At 40.0% G+C, this 20,735-nt stretch overlaps 2 protein-coding genes across 2 annotated transcripts in view; both read right to left on the reverse strand.

Moving 5' to 3' along the window:
* The window catches only part of VCAM1 (vascular cell adhesion molecule 1), a 40,422-nt gene extending 23,019 nt beyond the window's left edge, over positions 1-17,403 (reverse strand). The window contains exon 1 of the mRNA XM_088170048.1: positions 12,312-17,403. The gene's annotated coding sequence lies outside the window, so the exon portion shown is untranslated. The remainder of the gene's footprint in view (positions 1-12,311) is intronic.
* A 1,001-nt stretch (positions 17,404-18,404) lies between these two features.
* On the reverse strand, positions 18,405-20,260 carry GPR88 (G protein-coupled receptor 88). Its single transcript, XM_014883243.2, has one exon. It carries the CDS (start codon positions 19,473-19,475, stop codon positions 18,405-18,407), a length of 1,071 nt encoding a protein of 356 aa, XP_014738729.1. The 5' UTR covers positions 19,476-20,260.
* Positions 20,261-20,735: the final 475 nt, after the last annotated feature.

Raw genomic sequence — 20,735 nt, forward strand, 5'->3', positions numbered from 1 at the left:
TACAAAATAATTTTTAATATCTTGCATCCAAAAATATATAGTTGTTCACATTCCTTATTTTAAGATGTTACTTAAAACATTCACAACTCTGTGAATTTTTACTGGTTTAATCTTTTTTTACAAAAAACTTCAGTTATTTCCAAATGGAGGTATTATCCAAGTATGGTGTATAACCAGACCAAATACACACCCCATCAATCTTTCAGAGCAAACAAATCTGTCTCAGCTTTTGCTTGCATGTGCCCAGGATAGTCCTAAATGCACCTGCATTGTATCTCAACAGCACAGCAGGTCTGCTGGAGCTGCATCCCCACGGTTTCTGTCAGTATGACAGCTGTGAAGGAATTTCTGCAATGAGATTTTTTATTTAAAATTGCTATTAAGCTTGCAAATCCACATCCTATAAAATGGGAAAGAAGATAATTGAAGCTTGCATGTTCCCACATACATTTTTTCCCCCAGGAAACCTTCCATTTCTATACTAGAAGAGAAATGAATTGATTGTGGTCACCAGTGAGGGGTTGGACTATAAAGAAGACTCTTTGTATCTGCACTTTGTCTCACTTAGCCATAATTAAAGTTACTGAACAATGTCATTTGCCTAATTAAAGTAGTAAGGAATGTTCATTACTTTGAAAATTCAGGTGCTTAACTTAGGTAATCAAAATTAATAGAGTTGAGATGCTCCAGAGAAGTGGGTAGAAAGCACCAATAAATTAATCAATGGCAGCTGTTTTTCATGTTTTGGTGATCTACATCAAGTATGTTGGCCTAGTTACAATATAAACACACATGTTCAATTCAGTACATCTATTATCTTCTGAATAAGCTGCAAGGGAGGAGAAGGTTTTTGAATCCTGTTACTAATAGGAACTGCTGTAATATCCTCATGATTATGAGGAAATGCTTTGAGATTACAGACTTAAAAAAGAAGATATAATAACGGAGCTACAGAAAAAAACAGCTTTAGGCTATATCCAGCTTCTAAATATTTTTAAATGAAAAGTAACACACATTTTGTCCCATTTCCTACATCCACAACCACTTCTACAAGGAAAGAACACCAAGCAAGACCCAGATCCTCATAGCAATTTCCCCTGATAGAAGTTGCTGTGTTTTGCTGTACTAAGTGAACCTGAATTCCAGACAGCTCATTGGAAATGACACACCCAAGCAGAGACTGAGATTTTAGTCCCTGGAACAGCACACCTGTGAAGCTTTTTGGTTCCATGAGGAAAGCACTAGTTTTTTAGAAATGGATCCGATAAAGAACTGTTCTGTGGCAAGCCATCTTATAAAAAACAATAAATGTGAGCTCAATGAAGTTGGGATGAGGAGGGACTCACAGATAACAGCCCAGCACCTGTGGAGAACCCAGGTGCCTCAACCCAAGCAGCCAGCAGTGCCTGCTGTGAGCTTTTTCACAGCACAGGCTCCTTTGGGCTCCTACAAGAAAGTCTTACAGTTAACTATTAAAAATCCACCCAGAGAGCTCATCAAGCAAAGAACAACAATTAGACCATGGAGAGAAAAACCTTGTGCAGAATTTAGATTCAGCGGTGATTCCTAACTGTGGGGGATTTTGTGTGATGTAACACTTGTAGTAAGAAGTTACAAAACAGGGAAAAATTTGGCCTGTTTAATATCAGATAACTTTTTATTTTTTACTATAAAAAGATTACAATAAACAGACTAAAGTATATGCTCTGGAGGTTTCAAAAGCTTCAGAATATTCAAAGGTTAGATTTCATCCTGGAGATATTTTCCAGCCTTACTGATTCTGTGGTTACTATTATCTCCAATTTCAAAGTCGGTTGGGCTATGCTATGAGGCAAAACTTTGCTCACGTTAGACTCTTCTGCTGGAACTCCTGTGGTACCAATCACTGCCAGCTAGACATCCCATGAACAAAGGCTATGTTGTACAGTGACAAAAGTAAGAGCCTGCCTTTTAACATGTTTACAACATACACAATTTTATGTGCAACAATTTCCTTTTGTTCTTCTCCTTTTGGACAGTCTGAAGTTGTGCAAATGCCTTCCAAGTATGGCAGTGATCTCCACTGATGCAGTGGAGAATAGGAAGTCACAGTATAAATATCTAATGAGCACAAACATGTAAAAACCCCGTACTTTATGAGAAGATAGCTACAAAAAGAAATGCACCTTTGGGAAGCTCCCTCTGCCAAGAACTTTTGCAATACTGCAATGGCAAATGCCACAAGTTAATTTGGTGAGGTCAAAACTGGGGAAGCACAACTGTGCAAAGCACTGAAACAATTTACATACTACTGTCTGAAAAACATCTGCACAATGCTCTCACAAGTACACAGATCTCCAGATAGACAAAATTGTTCTCAGACTCAAAGGAACTTAAAATATTTGCTCCTTCACTATCACATGTCTATACTTCCTTCTTGATTATTATGGGCCCAGCATCCTCTGGTTCTGTGCAACTGTTGGGCACTTTTGTCCAGGCAAACAACAATAACCTAGAACGATGAAGACAATCTACTGAATAAGATAACTTGTTCTCACACTCTGTCTTAGCAAATATGTAAAATACAAAACACTGGCTATTCTCCCGTGGTAGAACAATCCAAAGTGCTAGCATTTAAAGTCACAGCAGGTACATAAAACTTCTGAACCCTTCTTGCAGTTATCATCTTTTTAAGTACCTGCTCTCTCCTCTTTCAATTTCTTTTCAGCTACCAGTAAATTAAGAGTTATTTTTAAATTCTTATTTCTGGTAGTTTTTCACCTTATTTTCAGTAGTTCAATTTGACTATCTTTCTTAATTATGAAATCACCTGCACCTTTGTACACTAGTTTCAGAACACCTACTTTTTCTTTTTGCCTATTTATTTTCTCTTCCCAGTTAATCAGAGGGTAACTTCAAAACTGATTTTCTTTTCTTTAAAGACTCTCTTCTGCACTGACAGGTCTTACATTTCCTATCACCTTAATTGCTCTTGGGACTTTTTCCAGTCCTCTCAAAATCACATGCTGAATGTTCTCATTTCCTTTCCAATATGCCTTTCCAAAAGTCCATTTCTTACACTTTGAATTGCAAGCAATCTCTCAGTCAGTATGCTGAACACCTCTCTTATGCCTTTGCAAACATTTCCTCACCAGCAGCTGGAAAAAGTTAGCAAGATCACTCAGATGACTACACTTTCACAAGCCATTAATGGTTCCAGGCACTATTGAATGTAGCCTGCAGTTGCCCTGGTAGTTAAAACAAGCAGAACCATAAAATATTTTATTGCAGGCATATTTGCAGGCATTTAACCTCTTTGCATGTCCTATAACTTCCAATACTAACTAAATTCTCAAACTCCTTGCTTCCAAATACTTCCCAAATCCAGCCCTATATTATTTCTTAGTACTGTGTGCTCACGCTATTGTTCTTTTCCCACCTAGTTCCTGCTCTGTCACTCAGTTACTTAATTTTTACAACATCAGTGCAATTTATAAAGATTTCCTACTATTCTTTCTTTTAGTTATCCTGTTGGAATGCCCCACCTATTGAGAAACATGGAAAAAATTTTCTGAGATATCGAAACTAAAACCTACTCCAGGAGAATATAGAAAAAAGAAAAAAAAAAGATAAAACGTGGTATTTGTGAAATGAAACAAAACTAGATAGGATTAAAAAACTCTTGATACTAAGGTCAGTGTAGGCTCTCAGCACACTGCACAATCTCAAAACTGAAAACAAAATTAGATGTCACTTCACAGGTACTTATGATTATTAGTTGTAAAACACTGAAGTATATACATAACATCAACAGAGGGTATTAGTTCCAGTTGACAATGTAATAGAAGCCTCGTATATGCTTAAATATTTTGCTAAAAGAATCCTTACTGTTATTAAATAAGAATTTTAATGGGAGGTATAAAAATGCAATAAAGTATCCCTTTAGTTGGCAGAGCATTCAGCAATGAACTCAGAGGCTCACAGGCTTTGTGTAAAAAATCTCTAAGTATCTTTTACTACACCAATTACATCTTAATAGCTCTGAACATGTTTTGTACATATGTACTAGAGCAGACACTGTTTAATGAGGGTTTGAAATCTGTGGAAATACCCTTGTAAAAGAGAGGAAATGGAAATCCCCTTTGCATCCACTATTCCTTCAAAATATTTTATATAAAATTAATATCATAGTCATGGGTGGAGTTCAATGTTTAGGAATATGGAAAAATCTTCTTGCATTCTGGATATTTTGTGAGGATCTGTAGGGGTCCTTAAGGTTTCAGAATTTCCTGCTTATAACTATGCTTTCTCAGCAAAATCTTCTGTTAGATGTATCTGTTAGATATTGGTCCTTTCTTTAACTTTTATGTTGGAAGAACTCTTGTATTTCACAAAACTAGACTAGAACTGAAAGAAAAAGAAAAGCAATGTACTTGGTCAAATTAACTCCTGCTTCAGGAGATGCTGCAGACAGACCAGGCACAAAGAAGCGAGGCTCCTTCCTCTGGCTTCTTACACTGGTTATGAACGTTCTCATCTTTTTGTTTAGTCCTCACCTGTGCTGAAGCAAGTTGCTTTTAGACATTCCTGCTGATCATAAAAATACTGCAGCTTCGAACTTCAGTACTGGTCAAACCTGACACTGAGAGGGAAAATAGAGAGAAAAAAAAGCAGAAAAAAGGAGGGGCAAGTTGGAATCTCTGTCCTTCCCCCACACCATGGGTCCTGGAAGGAAGAAAGGAAGGCTGCTGCTCCCAGGAAGGTGCCTTGTGGGTGAGGAACTTTGGGCAAGTTGCATTTAGTCCTTGGGCAGGCAGCCTGGGAGATACCCTGTACCTGAATTAAGGCAACTAACTATGAGTGTCTCTAGAAACACTGAGCCAGCACTGGGAATTTGTCGTGTACTTTGCAATGGAATACAGAAGCATATATTTACAGATGATTGAAATATAACTCATTTGGCACCTTCCAAGGATGTTAAACAAATTAATTTACCAGAAACTAATTTTTATGGCACAAGAATGATTTTCAAGTGACTACTGCAGTATAAATGTATTCATAATAATCATCTGGAATTCTGATCTGCTCTTCTAAGCAGTACATGGTAAAATGCCATGTCAGTGAAGAGCCTATTCAACATCTCACTAGAATGTTGTATATTTCTAATGCACTCCTGATATTTCCAAGAAATTATCTTCATTGTAATAAATAATTGTTGATTTATTCAGAGCAATTAACAACCTCAAGAAATGTTAATGTTTTCATGTACTGTCTGTGTCTTCTGCTAGAATACTCACAAGGCTCTAGGCATATTTCATAGATCCTGCTTGGACTTCTTGTCAACAGTCACCAGCCAAAATTTAACTATCTTGATAATTCTAGTATTTTATAAACATATGGCCCTTAAAATACACTGCTTTGATGAACCATCTTGTGAATAAATTCATACAAAGATAGTGAAGTAAAATAAGGAGTTTCAATGTGTGATGAGCAGCTTAAAAATATTCATATTTAGAACTTGTGTTTAAACACATTCACAGATTCAAAGTACATTAAATTTATCAACTCATCCTATCTTCAGTTCACCTATGACACTAAATCCACAAACAGTCATGCTGGATTTCTTGCTGAGTGTGCCCATTTTATGGCTGTTGCTGCAATCCAAAATTAGTATTTTATTTAGTATCAGCACTTTCTTGAAAACAAATACAAAGTTGACAGTTATTTTTAAGAATGTGCTGCATCACACATTTAGAAAACACAAATAATGCCAGCAAACGTGAAGGAGATGTACCTTATAGAGTGTCACAGGAAACAGCAATCTGACAGAACAAAAAGATCTTCCTATTACCAATAACTAGAATTTGAACCTGCTATTGTTTATTAAAACATAGGGAAAACTCTGCTTCCTGTCACTATACATGTATTTTTGCTCCGTATACAACATGACCCTTGACTTATAATAGACATTAGAGAACTCCTTGGCTTCCATTCAGTTCAGCCACTATAGACTGAACCTGCAGAAGGTTCAGCCAACATCCATACTACTTTAAAAGGATTTGACACTTCATCAAAAAACCCAAAATATGAGTTTCCTTGAATTCTAGGAGGAAAGCACTTGAATGGCAAAAAGAAAAAAAAAAGAAAAGCACAGAAATGTTGCCAGGTCAGACAGTCCTGCTCCTTGTTGCTGAAGCAGCACAAAACAAAACTCCCAGCTGTACAAGTACTATATCAGCCCTCCTGTATTTCTTAGGTATTTTGAATACTGAAGCCTGCAGTCAAAAGCCTCCAAAGAGGCAAAACACATGGTACAGTCCCCACTAAGGAAAAATATGTGATTCCTAAAGACATTAATAAAAGAAATCTAAAAATTAAGGCCAGTTTTAAATAAAGCAGCACAAATCTGTGGTTACCTAAGGACAAGACTCATGATCTGCCATGTCTGAATACAAGTTGGAGGAATGGTAGTACTGACTGGATGGTGCTCCCCTCCCTGGGTAGTCTACAGCATCTCTGTATTGGATGCAAATGGGCAGAACACCAAGTAGGAGTTGTCTCTCAAAAATGTTAACAGGAACGAGTTTTTCACACGTTGCTGATAGAAGGGAAAGACTTAGTAATTGTTTTTATTCCCCTCTGAATTTTATTCCTAAATCCCATCTCTTTACCATTTTGGTGATGGAGGCCCTCTACATTTTCCATCTCTTGGGAAGCACAATTTTTCCCATTTAAACTTAAAGTATGTCTTTCTAGTATACTGATACTAATTACAGGAGTTAAAAAGGACTCTGGAATCACCAAATACACAGTAAAGCAGGAGTTGGCAAATTCAGTGTATCTTAAAATAGGAGGAAGATACAAAACAAAAAACTGCTATGAAATTAATTTCTTTGTTTTCTTATTTTTCAACAGATTACCACATTAAAAGTAACTGATTTTTTGCTATTTGCTAACCTAAAGGGTATTTGTTTTGCTACCACTGGTTGTTTTAATAGCCTTCTACTAGGTTCTCCAAATTTGCAATCCCACCCCCAAAATTAATATGCACCTACCTCTCTGCACAATTTCTACAAACTTTTGAACTTCCTCCACTGTACCTTCTGTCCACAGATGATTCCTTCTCTTCTAGCCTCTCCTGAAGCTTCTTCAATAAACTTCCTGTTTTTTGACAGTGTTGACTATGTCCATTATCTCATTTTCACTTCCAAGAAGATGTCTTGCTCTCCCATTCCTTCCGATCCCATTTTCTCCTCTTTGTTCCAGCTTCTGTGGTCTATTTGTTTTCCTGCTTGTTCCTTAACACTGTCCTTGTAGGCTTGCAGTTCTATGAATTTGCTTCATTGACCTTCCTATGCTATCTTGCAAATGTGTGAGCATTAAAATTCTGTAATTATATTAAGCTTTTAAAGTCATCTTGCTCATCCTATTTTTTCAGGATTTGCAGAAGTTCTGCAAGTGTCTTCCTAGCAACTACTAACCTTGATGCTTTCCTAGCATTTCCAAGTTATTTACATGCTCATCCATACCTCTTCCTGTCACATTAATGATATACTGAAATCTGAAGGAACAATATGGTATTTTTTGTTACCTTCTGCCATGATAAAATCCTACTAAATCAATTATTTTTTGCATCTCTTTCGTAACAGATGCACATTTGTGTAAATTCTACAGCAATACCTCAGCTCTAAGACAACAACTATTGAGCTCCTCTTAAAAAAAGGCTTCTTTCTTTAGCAAAACACCTTGGTTCAAAGATGGCATGCTGCAGTGCAGACCCCTTCACTGCATGAGCAAAAGATACAAATGAAAAAGCCTAGAGGCCGGCTTTACTACAGATGTTTCTCTGATGGGGTTCTATTTACTTTCAAATGTTGAGGCTTTAAAAGAATTATAAATTAAGACCTCCCCAGACTTCCGAAGCTCTCAGATGTTTTTGTTTATTTTTTTTGTGTTTTAACAACGTTGACATTCTCCTAAGCAATTCGTAAGCTTAAACTGCCTACTTGTGCAGAATTCCAAAGCTTCCAGATGTTTTTGTTTATTTGTTTTGTGTTTTAATAACTTTGACATTTTTCTAAGGAGTTCTTTAGCTTAAACTGCCTACTTGTGCTCTTAAATAGTGATTAGGTAAAGGCTTTGGTTTGTCTTGCAATTTTAATAAAAACTGTACTAATATATTCTTGTCTGACTTTCATTTCAAATGGATGAATTTCACATATTTGTTACCTAAAAACAGTAAAAGTAGAGATTATAGAAACTGACATATCATAGCAAAAATATATGTATATAAAGACAACTTTATGAGTTCTTACAATACTACCCCAGATATTTGCTTGAATGAAATATATTCTTTGGTAGTGTAGGCCTCTCTAGCTCTATCCTTAAAATCATTAAAGGAAGGTTTAATGAGTGCTTCAGGGTGGATTACTTTTCCCCTCTAGGTTGCTGGACCCAATCAGATGAGTGTGTTGATTTCCTGGAATTGCACACATGTGGTATATAGCTTATCTACTTCCATAAATAATGATGTATATAAACAGAAATATCTGAGCATATGTTTAAAAATCACAAATATGTTTAAGTTATGTTAAGTCAATGATGCATAAACTATTTCTCACAGCTTTATATGTGTAGGCAATCTTAAAGCCATTTTACATCTGCTTTCTTTTTCAAGTTTATATGCTTAAGTCTGTGTTATAAAACCCAAAAGGTAACTAATTGTATCAGCCTGTTCTCTCCCTAATTCCACTCCAAAAATTCTGACCCTGTTTCTGCTGATATTTATTGAATTCTAGAGACTTTTTAGACCAGATAACTCGCACAGCTTCACCCTGTTCACCAGTAGCACATGATCCCTTTGGACCATAGTGCCATCTAGCTTCTCTTTTCCTGACCTCAGTAATTCCACGTGCAGAACACAGTTAAGTGATGTAGCAAAAGAAGGGCCAGGGAACAATCATTAATAGAGTTGTCAAGTTAGTTGACTATTTATCTAGACATGCATCTAAACTAGGGGAGCCTGACACTAAACCCCTCTTTGATAACCCAAATGTGAGACAAAAGCATGTATTTTCCTTTGGAATAGGTCTTATTGCTTCCCTTCAAAATGGGAAAATCAAGATCCTTACTGATGCTGTAGGCAAGCCACCAATGCCTTTGGAAAAGCTCTGGCACCATACCAATAGTAATACACACTTCACAGGACAGCAAGGACAGCGTGGCTAAATCCTGGCACATTGCTGAAGGCATTTGTTTCTTACAGAAAAATCTCTGCTTTCAAAGGAGAAAAATTTGGAGACTTAGAACATTCCTTGAGGTGCCTAGAAAGGAAAAATGCTGGAAAAATTATCTTTCCCTTCACATCATGTGGTGGGAGGGTAATGGACATCCTTGCATACACACAGAATCTGAGATCCACTCAAAGATGCCTGGGTTTCATTTGCCTTTGCAATATATGCAGGACCTAACTCTATGCAAGTATACAACAAATCCAGTCCCTTTAATACCTGAGGGTAAAACTTCAGAACAAGAACTGCAGTGGTTGAACAGAAAAAGTCTCTTCCAGATCTGGGTCTGATTAACATCCTTGGCAGCCTCTGCTGGACTACACAAGATCCAATCTAGTTTGCTTAATCTTTCCTTCTAATTCACTGCTCTGCTCGTTACTACCAGGAGGGATAGATATTTCCTGCTGTATCCCATGAGCATGGTTTGTTCCTCCACTGGCACCATTACATGAACTTCTTACTACTGGATTGACAAGTACTTAATGCTGTTAATGCCTAATAGGAAAACAGCTGAATCTTCAAACGTTTATTTCAGAATAAATGTCAAGATAAAGATTTTCCATGAAATCAACTGAACTTCTTAAATGATGAAGGTATATTAAAGTCTTAATCTCTAAATAATTAACAAATTAATTGAGATTCCACTGGTCTTATTCCTTTCCACATAAACCACCCTAAGTCTGTGAAGATGTGAGGATAAATGGGCTACTGAACATGTAAAGGTGGCATAAATGTGCAGCTCTTAGAGAGTTGCAGGAGTTGCGGCCTTTTGCAATGGGCTTGCATGAGACAGAACAACTCAGATCACTGGCTAGCCCCTGTAAAAGAGCAGCTGCAGCTCAGCAGCCTTCTTGTTCCCAAAGAGCCAACACACACAACTGTCTGCACTGTCACAGCTTCCACCAGCATCAGACACTTTGGGTTAACAGCTACCAAAAACCTTGGCATCACTGCAAGTTTTTATGAACATTTTTGCCAACAGCTTGTTCATAGACTATCACCTGAATAAAATTATTTATAGAATAGGTACCTATGCCAGCCTAAGAATGGCTGGCACATAAACAACTTTGTAAATTTCTCTTTGAAACCAAATATTGACGTCAAAATATTACCAAATACATATCACAACAGTTCACCAACTTTGTTCCCAAAATCAACTAATAGAAAATAGTATTTCAATATAGTACTGTGTAAGTGATAAGAATAAGAAACAAAATAAACAAAAGAATTTCTATAGGTATTTCATTTACAGATATAAAATTGTATGGGCCATTTTACTGTGACTAAGTTGATCTCAATTACTTTCAGATTACAGATAAGAATAACATATAATCAGCTATTTTATTCATTAGGTTAATACAGTATTTATAGTGTTAGATGTTAATAAATGAGATAATGGTTACACTACTCTTAGTTTTACACGTAGTGGGTTTTTATTTTGCATTATTTGCTCCACAAGTTGTGTTCACACAGGTTCCTCAATATGCTTTTCCTAGAACCTTTTTACATTTGGAAAGAGATTGTTTATATATTTGTATACTTATGAGACAACATTTTTTCTTTATCATTAAATGAAAATTGTCTCTGAAATCTAAAAGAAAATAGGCCAACTGTATTAATAAAATCTGAAGAAGCTAGATAATGACTTAATGACGATAATGACTTAATTTTTTTTCTCAGAGTTCTGCCACACATAAACCAGACCTATTTTATCCTCTGGGTAGCCACATTTTCTCTGCCACTCACAACCTTGTGCAGTCTTGTAAACGTGTGTCTTCCAGGAGTCCTGATCTCCAGATCAGCTTCTGGGCATTAGGGCTCACCAGCTTCTGACATGACAGAGGCCTTGGGAGGAGCAGCCAGAATGCCTGGGGCACCACATGCTCCACTGCAAAAGGTTATGGGCTCATCTGCCACTCTGACACATGCTGCCAAACAAACAAGATTTCTCTGGGCAATAACTCCATTTTAAAAATATTCCTAAATTCCCAGACTCAGCCAAAGGGATGCTCATCAAGGGATATGAAGTTCTGACAAGTTTTGTCTATCTCAAATGAAAAAAAGGCATAGTTCAAAAGGCTACATATTTTAAAATTACATACACATGTATATACATGTAAGTACATAATTCTTGAATGTTAAGAACACAGTAACAAAATATCTTCCCCTCAACAGTCTCAAAATTTATTTGTGTTTGGGCTGATATCCAGCATGGGACACTATCATCTCAAGGATTTTTTTAGCATAGTATGACTACATTGCAGAAGGGACTATAATTATAATCTTGACATTACCATAACGACCGTGGTTGCTATCAGGTGACAGGTATTATATAGATAATCAGTAGACAGCAATATTTAATGATGCATGAGATAAAGGAAAATTAATTCATGCCTTTAATTCAGCTCAGAGTTATCATTTGTTAAATCTGCATGTGACTGTCCTAAGCCTATTCATATGTACATTAAACAATAAAGAGCCAAGCAAGATATCTGCTGTGCAATTCAGAGAGCTCATATTTACTCTTTATACAATGAATAATTTTTGTGTTTCTATTTATCACTATTTTTAACACAATAGAGTTCTACTGCCTTGATTTAATTAGCATTTAAGAAAAAAGCTAGTAGCCACAGTGAAAAGGATAAAAAATGTCTTTGCTTGAAATCAAATAGAAGCAGTAGTAAGGTTGGCTATTTTTTTCCCATGTTGCAACCTACCATCTCTTTCATTTAATCTGCCCAAGAGAAATAATGCCACAAACTGAGAAAAACTAATCTAGAGTAAGGGGAGGTGCTCTGTTGAATGAAAGAGGGACAACTATGCTCACTGGAGGAGCTAATGTGGCTGAACATTTCAAATCCTGCAAGATTTTATCACTACCTTTATAAAACAGGATGAATTGAAAGAGATATTTTTATGGAAAAGGACACTCCTGAAATGAAGCTATTCCAGTATGTGTAGATGGCCACAGATGAAATGCAACAGAAGACAAGAGAGTAATACTCAAACACAGATATGAAGAAGTACTACTCACATACATACCTTCACAATATTTCTGGTTACTAACTCTGCTCAAACCTTGGTGCTCCTGTCTCCACAGCGACAACACTGCTACAGCCATCTCACTGAACCTTAGAACTGAAGATGCAAAGTTTACAGAGAATCACAGGAACAGTGTTTAATGAAATTACACCAAACTCAGTGTCAGAGGCTCCCAGCTGAGAGAAACTGGCTATCTCAGCACTGTGGTTCACAGAGGCAAGGCAGACAAAGGGGTCAGAAGAAAACACATAGGATATGAAACACAAATGAAGCAAAGTCTGTACAATGTTTTATAAAACTGACTATTTTTCAATTCATCATCTTTGTCTCTCAAGCTCTCCCTTTCACAGTTTTCCTCTATTGCTAATGCTCATCTTGTTGCTTTGTGACTGACATTACACCTCCATCACATCATCAGCTTCAGAACAGATCAGGAGGGATGCAGCTCTTGCCTGAAGCATAGCACTGTTTTTAATTCTGCCCTAAGACTGTCACAGAGCAAGTGAAGACAGCCGGAACTCAAGGCATCTTTGGTCTTAAGTGAATCTTTTCAATAACAGCAGTTCTGCTCTTATTCTGTGTGCCTTGGCTCTTGAACCACCAGAGCTTGTTCTGTCCAGTAAGGACGAAATTTATTCTTCCTTCCCTTGTGTAATTCATACTAATTATGCTTTTCATCAGCTGTCAATTCTAGAGCAGCAGAAAAACTTTGGAAGCAGGAGTGAATCTCACAGAAGTACAGAAAAACGAGACATTTAAAGAATGCCTGAAAAATTTGGCAGAGGCACATTTTTATTATTCATAACTTCAACCCATTGTCTTACAAGAGGATAAGTTCAGCATGGTGAAGTCTAAGGTGCTACACAGCTCCCTTGATTGGCTTGAGCTCCCCTTCCAGCTGGCAGTTTGCTTTCCTTCTGAACAACTCTCAAAAGCTTGGCTCTAAACTGATGACTAGCCTGATGTCTGGGGTTGCAGGTTAGACATACTACAGTTTTCCTCAAACTCCAAACAGTTAGCCTTCCTGGAGTGGTTATTATGCCTCTTCAGAAACCCAAAGCTTCAGACAAGAAAGCAGCCACAAGTGGTTTTTTCTCAGGATTGTTTCCAGTTCTTTATTTTCATGAATATTCATCCAGACTCGATGTAGGGCAGACTGCACAGGGGCCCTTACCATGATGAGCTCCTTGACAATAAACAGACAAGGTGGCCCACGCTCTTCAAGCAGAGCTATTTTCCTGTAAGGTCGTGTTTTCCACACCAGAAGAGATCATCAGATCACCATGTATGGTAACAGATTGGTAAGCCTAATAAGCATAAATGTGCTTATTCTGTAATGATGCCACTTTTGTTAAGTTACTATGACTGAACTCTTCAGACAAAAAGGTTTTTTCTCCAGCCTTCAACTTTTTTTGGATTTTTTTCCATATTAAGCTTTTTTTACACAGCCTTACTCAAATGCAAATATCTGTAAATATAGACAAAGAATTTGTCCACTGCTCTGCACAGTAAAAGCCCAACTTCAACACCTACTCACTCTTTAAATAGAAATTTAAGTATGTGGGATTTGTCCATGACTTATTTAGTCTTAGTTTACAATTGTCTCCCAAAACTTACCCTGTTCAAACAGTTGTGCCCTGATCAGAAGAATCAAGAACTTTTCCCTTAGTGAAGAAAATTACAGGAGATACTGAAGAAAGGGAAAGAGAAGGAAAGAAAATAGACTATTACCCTGGTAAAATGATGACAGTGCATGGGAAGGATTGACATAAAAGAGCAAAAAAAAGTAGCTTTCTTAGAAGTTAAACAGTCACGAGAAAAGCTATTTTCGCTGCCATTTGAGAAAGGGACTTCTGAATTTAAAGAATATTGCAATAATCTAGTTATGTGATTTAAGATGAAATAGAAAGCTAAAGTATATGTTGTCACTTTTTTCTTTAATGAAATGCTACACTTAAATGTCTTCATTTGAAAATAATCTGTATGTGGGTTTTTTTAAAAATAGCATCAACTTGGTAGTTAGAAAAAAAGGTTCACAGTGTGCTTATGGCTGACTGAATCTGGAGGTTAGCTAAGATGTTATCTCTGCTTGTCAGTCCAGTACTGCTGTTGAATGCAGTCTCCACAAGACTGCTGATGCAACTCATATCTTTTTTGATTTCAGAGTTTAAAGAAAATTTGTTGGTGTATGGAATGCTTTGTTAAAGGAAGAAATAGAGAATACAAGTGCATGTTTTTATTTATTAAGAAAAGCACAGAATTCTATTTCTTCACATACAAAGAATCAAAGAATTGGAGATGTTTAATTTTATCGTAATCCCAGGCCTCTTCTGGCTTTCAGATTTTTCTCTGTGTTGTTTCTCAGGATCAAACTGTTAGTGCCCCTGTCCTGCCTTCTTCATCTCCCCTTGTCATAATTTTCCAGCTTCACCTTGCTGCCTGTACTTTTTTACACACCTTTTTTGAGGGCAATGATTGTCCAGTTTTGGTGGAGTCTCATATTGTTGTAGCTACCTAATTTCACAAAGCAGCTCTATGGCGTTTTACGACTATTTTGAATTAAAGACGACTTCAAAAGATTGAATCCAAATTCCAGGAACACCCTCTACAAGCAATTTTCACAAATAACCCATGCCTCAGGATATTATTTTGAGGCATCACAATTTTACTTTCAAACAACAGTTGCCACATGTATTTCTGTATGGGCAATCCACAAACTGAGTGGCAGACTTATTTGGGCCACAATACACCAAATTGCACTTTTCAAGCACATCAGTGCAACTGGCCACGATTCATCCAGACTATTACTAACTCCTACCTGCTCTTGTTTCCAGGAGCCCAGAGAAAATAGCAAAGGAATAGACAACTATAGCACCTGAACTACGGGGCTGACCTGCACTACTGCATCATAAATTCAATGCTTTATGAGCTCTCACCTCCCATCTAAAGCACAAGAAGCCAGCTAAGACATGTCATTGCCAGCCAATCTAGGAAGGGCAGCTTCAGGCCATGCTCAGACAACTTGATCGACACAACACCAGAGGAAGGGAGCAACTCAGTTCAAGCAAATCTCATTTGAATTGCTGACAGGATTTTCCATCATCTTCATTTACACCTCTCGAAAAAGTGTTTGGTTGAGACATTTTAAAGGACAACTGGCAGCATATCCTTGTGTCTGTAAATTAGTTGTTTGAACATGACAGAAATTCACTTTGAAGAAAAATCACCACTATACTAGCACAGGACACATATAAATCACCTGTAAATTAAAGCATAGAATGACAAAAACTGAGAATGAAATCCATTTCCTTAACCAAGAAGCAGTACCACACAGCCAGGAGAACTTGAGCCAAGCCGAGCTTCCATTGCAATTTACCATGGAGTATTTACAATGTGGAAATACAAAGATTATGGCTGTAGAACAAGGCATACAGGACTCTTCAGAGCAGTAATTTCTCAGAGAAACTGATCTTGAGACAAATACTCTTTCGTAATTACTTTCCATTTTTTTCTGCGTAATGTTATTTAGGTCACCTGAGTATATTAAAACAGTCAAAGATTTACAGTCAGATGTAATTACATCAAACTTTCCAAGGGATTTCCAGTTGTTTTCTGGAATTGATGCATAGCATAAGGATAGCTGTCTAGAGTTTCGTACATCATAGCATTTTTATACATGTTTTCATTTAAAATGTGGTCTATAGAAAATACAGGCATTTCAGATTTAACTTGCATGCTATTTTACAAGGGAAGAAGCCCAGAAGTTCCAGTTATCTGATGGTTTGGACATTGAATTCTGAAACATGTTATTGCTTTAATTCCAGACTAATGTGTTCCATAGCCAAAAACAGGGGAGAGGCATTGTCTAATTTTTTATTTTAGAGTTAGATTTTTTTTATTTTTTTTTTTTTTGCGTATGGGCTCAGTATTGAGCTTTACCAAGTGTCTTGAGTTCCTTTAGCCATGGTGGGAGGTGACAATATGCATTCTTCTCTGGGTTCCAGCCTAAGGATAATTTTGTAGTTGAACAGGGTCTTACCCTCGGGCGGCCCTTGGTTGAGCATTATTTTGGAAGTGAACCAGAATATTTTCCAGTATTGGAATAGGTGAGGTTGAAGCAGTTTTCTTTCTCCATTTGCTACACAGACAGCTAAAGCACAGCCACTGTGATTAGGATGAGATATTACAACAAGTATATAGTGGCTCCTTTACTCTCCAAGATATGTGCACAGTGTCAGTAAAATATATCCTGTGTATCCTGTATGTTCAATATTTCCTTTGCTGGCCCTCCGCATCTTTCTGATGGCATCACTCAGAGGAACGCTATCTCCAGGATGAAGGAAGAAGCTTTCTGTAAGCCTCAGACTCAAGGAAACTAATTTTACTTTTCCACAGGTGCTTGCAAGTGGCAAAAGCTGTTTTCAAGATGTTTATACATTTTCTGGATGTCAATTGAAAAAAACAAACAACCTTCTGAATCCTTCATTCTTTGTGGTTTTCAAATCCTGACCTTAACAAGTATCTCTTCTGTGATGATGGAGATTTTTTTAATGCAAGGACACAAAATATTGGTATAGGGCTTTTAGATACATCATTGTATCAGAGATACCTAACAGGTCTCAGTCTTGGGAAAAAAAAAATAATACTCCCTTTCTCTTAAAGCATCTTCTGTGGAAACTGAAACTCCACCAGGTAAAGCAAGCAAAGTGTGTGGGGCATTATAAAATATGGCCAAAGAGTCTTTTATGTTACTATCTAGCATGTGTGTCTTTTCCTTGTTATTACCCCATCATTAAACTATCCTCCTGAGAGTTCTAAGCTGAGTGACTCAGTGCAACAAGCTCTTGTTGTGACAAAGTTTCCTATGTTCCATGTGTCCATTCTTCGCGTGACAGCACAACTTAGGTGACACTGCTTGTGGATGCCCAAGGATTCAGAAAGCAACTACCTTCTTCCAGATATTTGTGCCAAAAGGCAAACACAGCACTAAGTATCATCACCATGAGAACAACAGCAACTGCGTTGGAAAAGAGGAAGGAGGAATTCAAGCTAACAGAGAAAGAAATACAAGGATTTTAAGACCATTCCTGGGAGGAATGAGCCTGCAGCACTCACCACCGCAGTTTCAGTGCGAGGAGCTGTCTCCTTTCCAAATGCCACACAGAATCTGTTATTTTGTATCTGGCAGAGGCTGTGAAATCATAGTTCTGCAATAATAAATCTAAGAGAAACACAACAAACCGGTAACTGAACAAGGTTAGATGGACAACACCAGTCTTCATATTGCATTGTATTTTATCGAGTGCCCGTGGGCAAAGGCCTTTGTTAAAACAGGCCTTAAAGAGCTTTCAAAACAAAATATCCAAACCAGATCACCACAAAGGTGTATATGTTTTTGTTTTTAACAGTTTCCACAGACAGCATCATCCCGAAATTTGCCAGAGAAAGCTGAAGGAGGGTCTTGCATGGAGCACAGAGATCAGGTATGCTGGGGGAAAGGAAGCTGCTCCCGGTGTCTGTGTGCGTGTGTGTGGAATGAGACACCTGCCAGTTCTTCACGAACGAACCTTGTGTTCAGGGAGCTCAATTCAAAGGACTACTTTAAATGCTGAAAGAATTACATCGATTTTATAAAAACAAACTTGCATGTGTCTCAGAAAGAGCTGTCTAGGTGCCTGTCTCATACTGAAATCTTTAGAGCATAACAACAGTTACGTGCGTTGCCATATTTACCGGTTATCCCAGATTCCTAAATGCACCGCTTTGCCTGGAGTCCTGGCCGGTTCTGGGGGCGGACAGGGGCCGTGCCGGGAGCGGGGCTGAGGGGGCGAGCGGGAGATCCCGCCCCAGTGTCCGTGCCGGTGCCTCGGGAAGCACCCGGCGCTGCCCGGCCGTGCGGTGGAAGAGGAGCGGGAAAGAAGTGCGTGGGATCAGCAAGGGGCAACAGGAGAACGTGTAGAGGATGAAGCGCTGCCTGGGCAGGGGCCGGGGCCAGGGCCGGGGCAGCTCGGCTGCCCGGGGGGCGGCGGCAGCAGGCGGGGGCGGCGGAGAGGCCTGAGGGGCCCGCGGGGGTCCCGGCGCCGCCCCGGCCCCTCAGCGCGGCGCGGCCGCAGCGCTGGCGCTGCTCCCCGTGCCCCGGCGCCGCGGCAGCTGCGGGCAGGGCGGGGCGCCGGCGGGGCCCGCGGCGGCGGCTGAGGGGCGGGGGGCGGCGGCCGGGCCATCGCCGCGGGGCAGGACGGAGCGGGCCGCCCGGCGGAACTCCTCGCTGCGCCACGTGTAGAGCAGCGGGTTGAGGGCCGAGAGCGAGCAGAGCAGCAGCCAGCTGGCGGCCTGCAGCGCCGGCGGCGCCGGGCGCAGGAAGAAGCCCAGGAGGCTGACCCAGACCAGGGGCTGAGTCCCCAGCAGGAACACGCAGCAGAGCAGCAGGACGGAGACGCTGCTGAGGCGGCGCTGGGCGCGGCGAGGCGGCGGCGGCGCGGCGGGGAAGGGCAGCTGGTGCAGCAGGTGGAAGTTGAGGACGCTGACCCGCTTGGCGCTGCCCCGCACCCGCCGCACGATGCCGAGGTAGCAGTGGAGCAGCAGCGCGGTCTGGCCCAGCACGGCCAGGGCGAGGAGCAGGGCGGTGTAGCGAGAGCTGCCGTCCGACTGGGCTGAGCCCAGGGTCCAGAGCCCGGGCAGCAGCGGGACCGGGAGCAGGGCGAGGGCCCAGGAGAGCCCGATCATGCAGCCCGTGTGTCTCCGCTGGTAGAGGGCCTGGTACACGCTGGGCAGCTTGGTGATGAGCACGTACCTGTTGAAAGCCACCAGCAGGTGCGAGGCCAGGGAGACGGTGAGGCCGAGGCCCAGGAGCCCCCCTCGGAGCAGCCGGTACTCCGCCGAGCGAAGGGAGGAGGAATTGGGGGGCAGCAGCCCCAGCACAGCCTCCTGGGGCATCCACAGGGCGCACACGCTCAGGTCTGCCGCGCAGCCGTTCACGATGAAGGCATTGCTGGTTGTCTGCAGCTTCTTGAAGGAGAAGACCAAATAGATGACCATCACATTGGATAAAGTCCCTGAGATAGCTAAGACTGCGTAGAGCAGCGAGAGAAAGATGCGGGTCCCGGAGGAGTCCTCCCAGAGCAGCAGCAGAGGCGAGCTAGCACTCCAGGAAGAGGCGTTGGGCATCTCGCTGAATGCAGCTCAGTTTTGACTTGGTCCTGTAAATCCCATCCTTGTCTGGGTCAGAAGTTCTGCTGCAGGAGTCCTCACCAAGCACACGGGAGGCTGTGCAGCTGAGAGACTCTAAGGCAGGTTTCAGTCATACAAGCTGTAAGGTCCAAAAAATGCTGTTTGCAGTAACGATCCAAAAACCAGCAGTGTCCAAGGCAGGTTGGCAGCAAGAGAGCCCACAGATTGTAGCTGGTGAAGGTGGGTCCATAGGGAGGCAAATGGCTGTTGGCAGACCAGAGCGCGAGTGAGGTTTCTGTAGCTGTGAAAACAGCAAAAGCAGCAGCACCTTGCAATCGGCAGCAGAAACGGCAGCAACAGATACAAAGCTTTGCAGTTTCTCCTGTGCCACAGTACGTACACTGTATATCATTCCAGGAAGATTCAGCCCTTCCACTCTTCATGAATTATTCAGCAGATTTTCAACTTGTTAAATCAAGAAGGAAAAAAAAAAAAAAAGCCAAACCCTATCATGCTCCAGAAATACTCCAACTACACAGTCTGACTCTTTTCTCCCTGCCGTACCAGTCTTCTGGGTCTAACCCATTTACACAACTTTCATTTGCAGCAAGGTTTTAAACCAGTATCAGTCACTTCTGTCTGAAATACGGTCCATAAACTGCAGAAATTCCTCTGCTGGATACTCACTTTTTAACAGATTTCTTTTTTATGATCTTATTTTTGTTAAGAGAAAGCTCAGTATGCTTCTGCAATTTTAGTTAATTTTAGAACTGATCTATAATAACAATGTACTTTCTAAATGAAATCTTTCAAACACAATAAATAGACCAATCATTGTAAGACAGTACATATTTGAGGAAGCTGGTTCTCAATCTGAACATTTTACATCTCTTCATAAACCTCAGCCTGTCTCAGCCCACAGTAAACCCTGCATTGCCACTCTGTCAGAGGTGAAAACCAGTGTTGGTGAACACACAGATAACACAGAATTAGTATAGTATTTGAAATGGTCTCACTCCAAAATTAGTTCCTGGAGAGAAGAGTAACAGCTCCTGAGGTGGACTAAAAACTGACTGAACAGTCCATTCCCAGATGGAGAATAATTAGTCATGGGATTCTCCCAGGAGCTCTACTCTGCTTTACTCAAACAGTGACAAAATGTTAACTGTCCTTAACCTGGACAAGACTTAATAAGAAACACAGTAAGAGAACTTACAATTACTTCAAAAAGCTTTTCAGATACAGAATACTGGTTAA

This window comes from Sturnus vulgaris, chromosome 9, assembly GCF_052056855.1.
Source record: "Sturnus vulgaris isolate bStuVul1 chromosome 9, bStuVul1.hap1, whole genome shotgun sequence".
NCBI lineage: Eukaryota > Metazoa > Chordata > Aves > Passeriformes > Sturnidae > Sturnus > Sturnus vulgaris.

What these genes read in the sequence shown, in the direction of transcription:
- GPR88 (XM_014883243.2), bottom strand. Translation starts at nt 19,475, where the DNA reads ATGCCCAACGCCTCTTCCTGGAGTGCTAGCTCGCCTCTGCTGCTGCTC.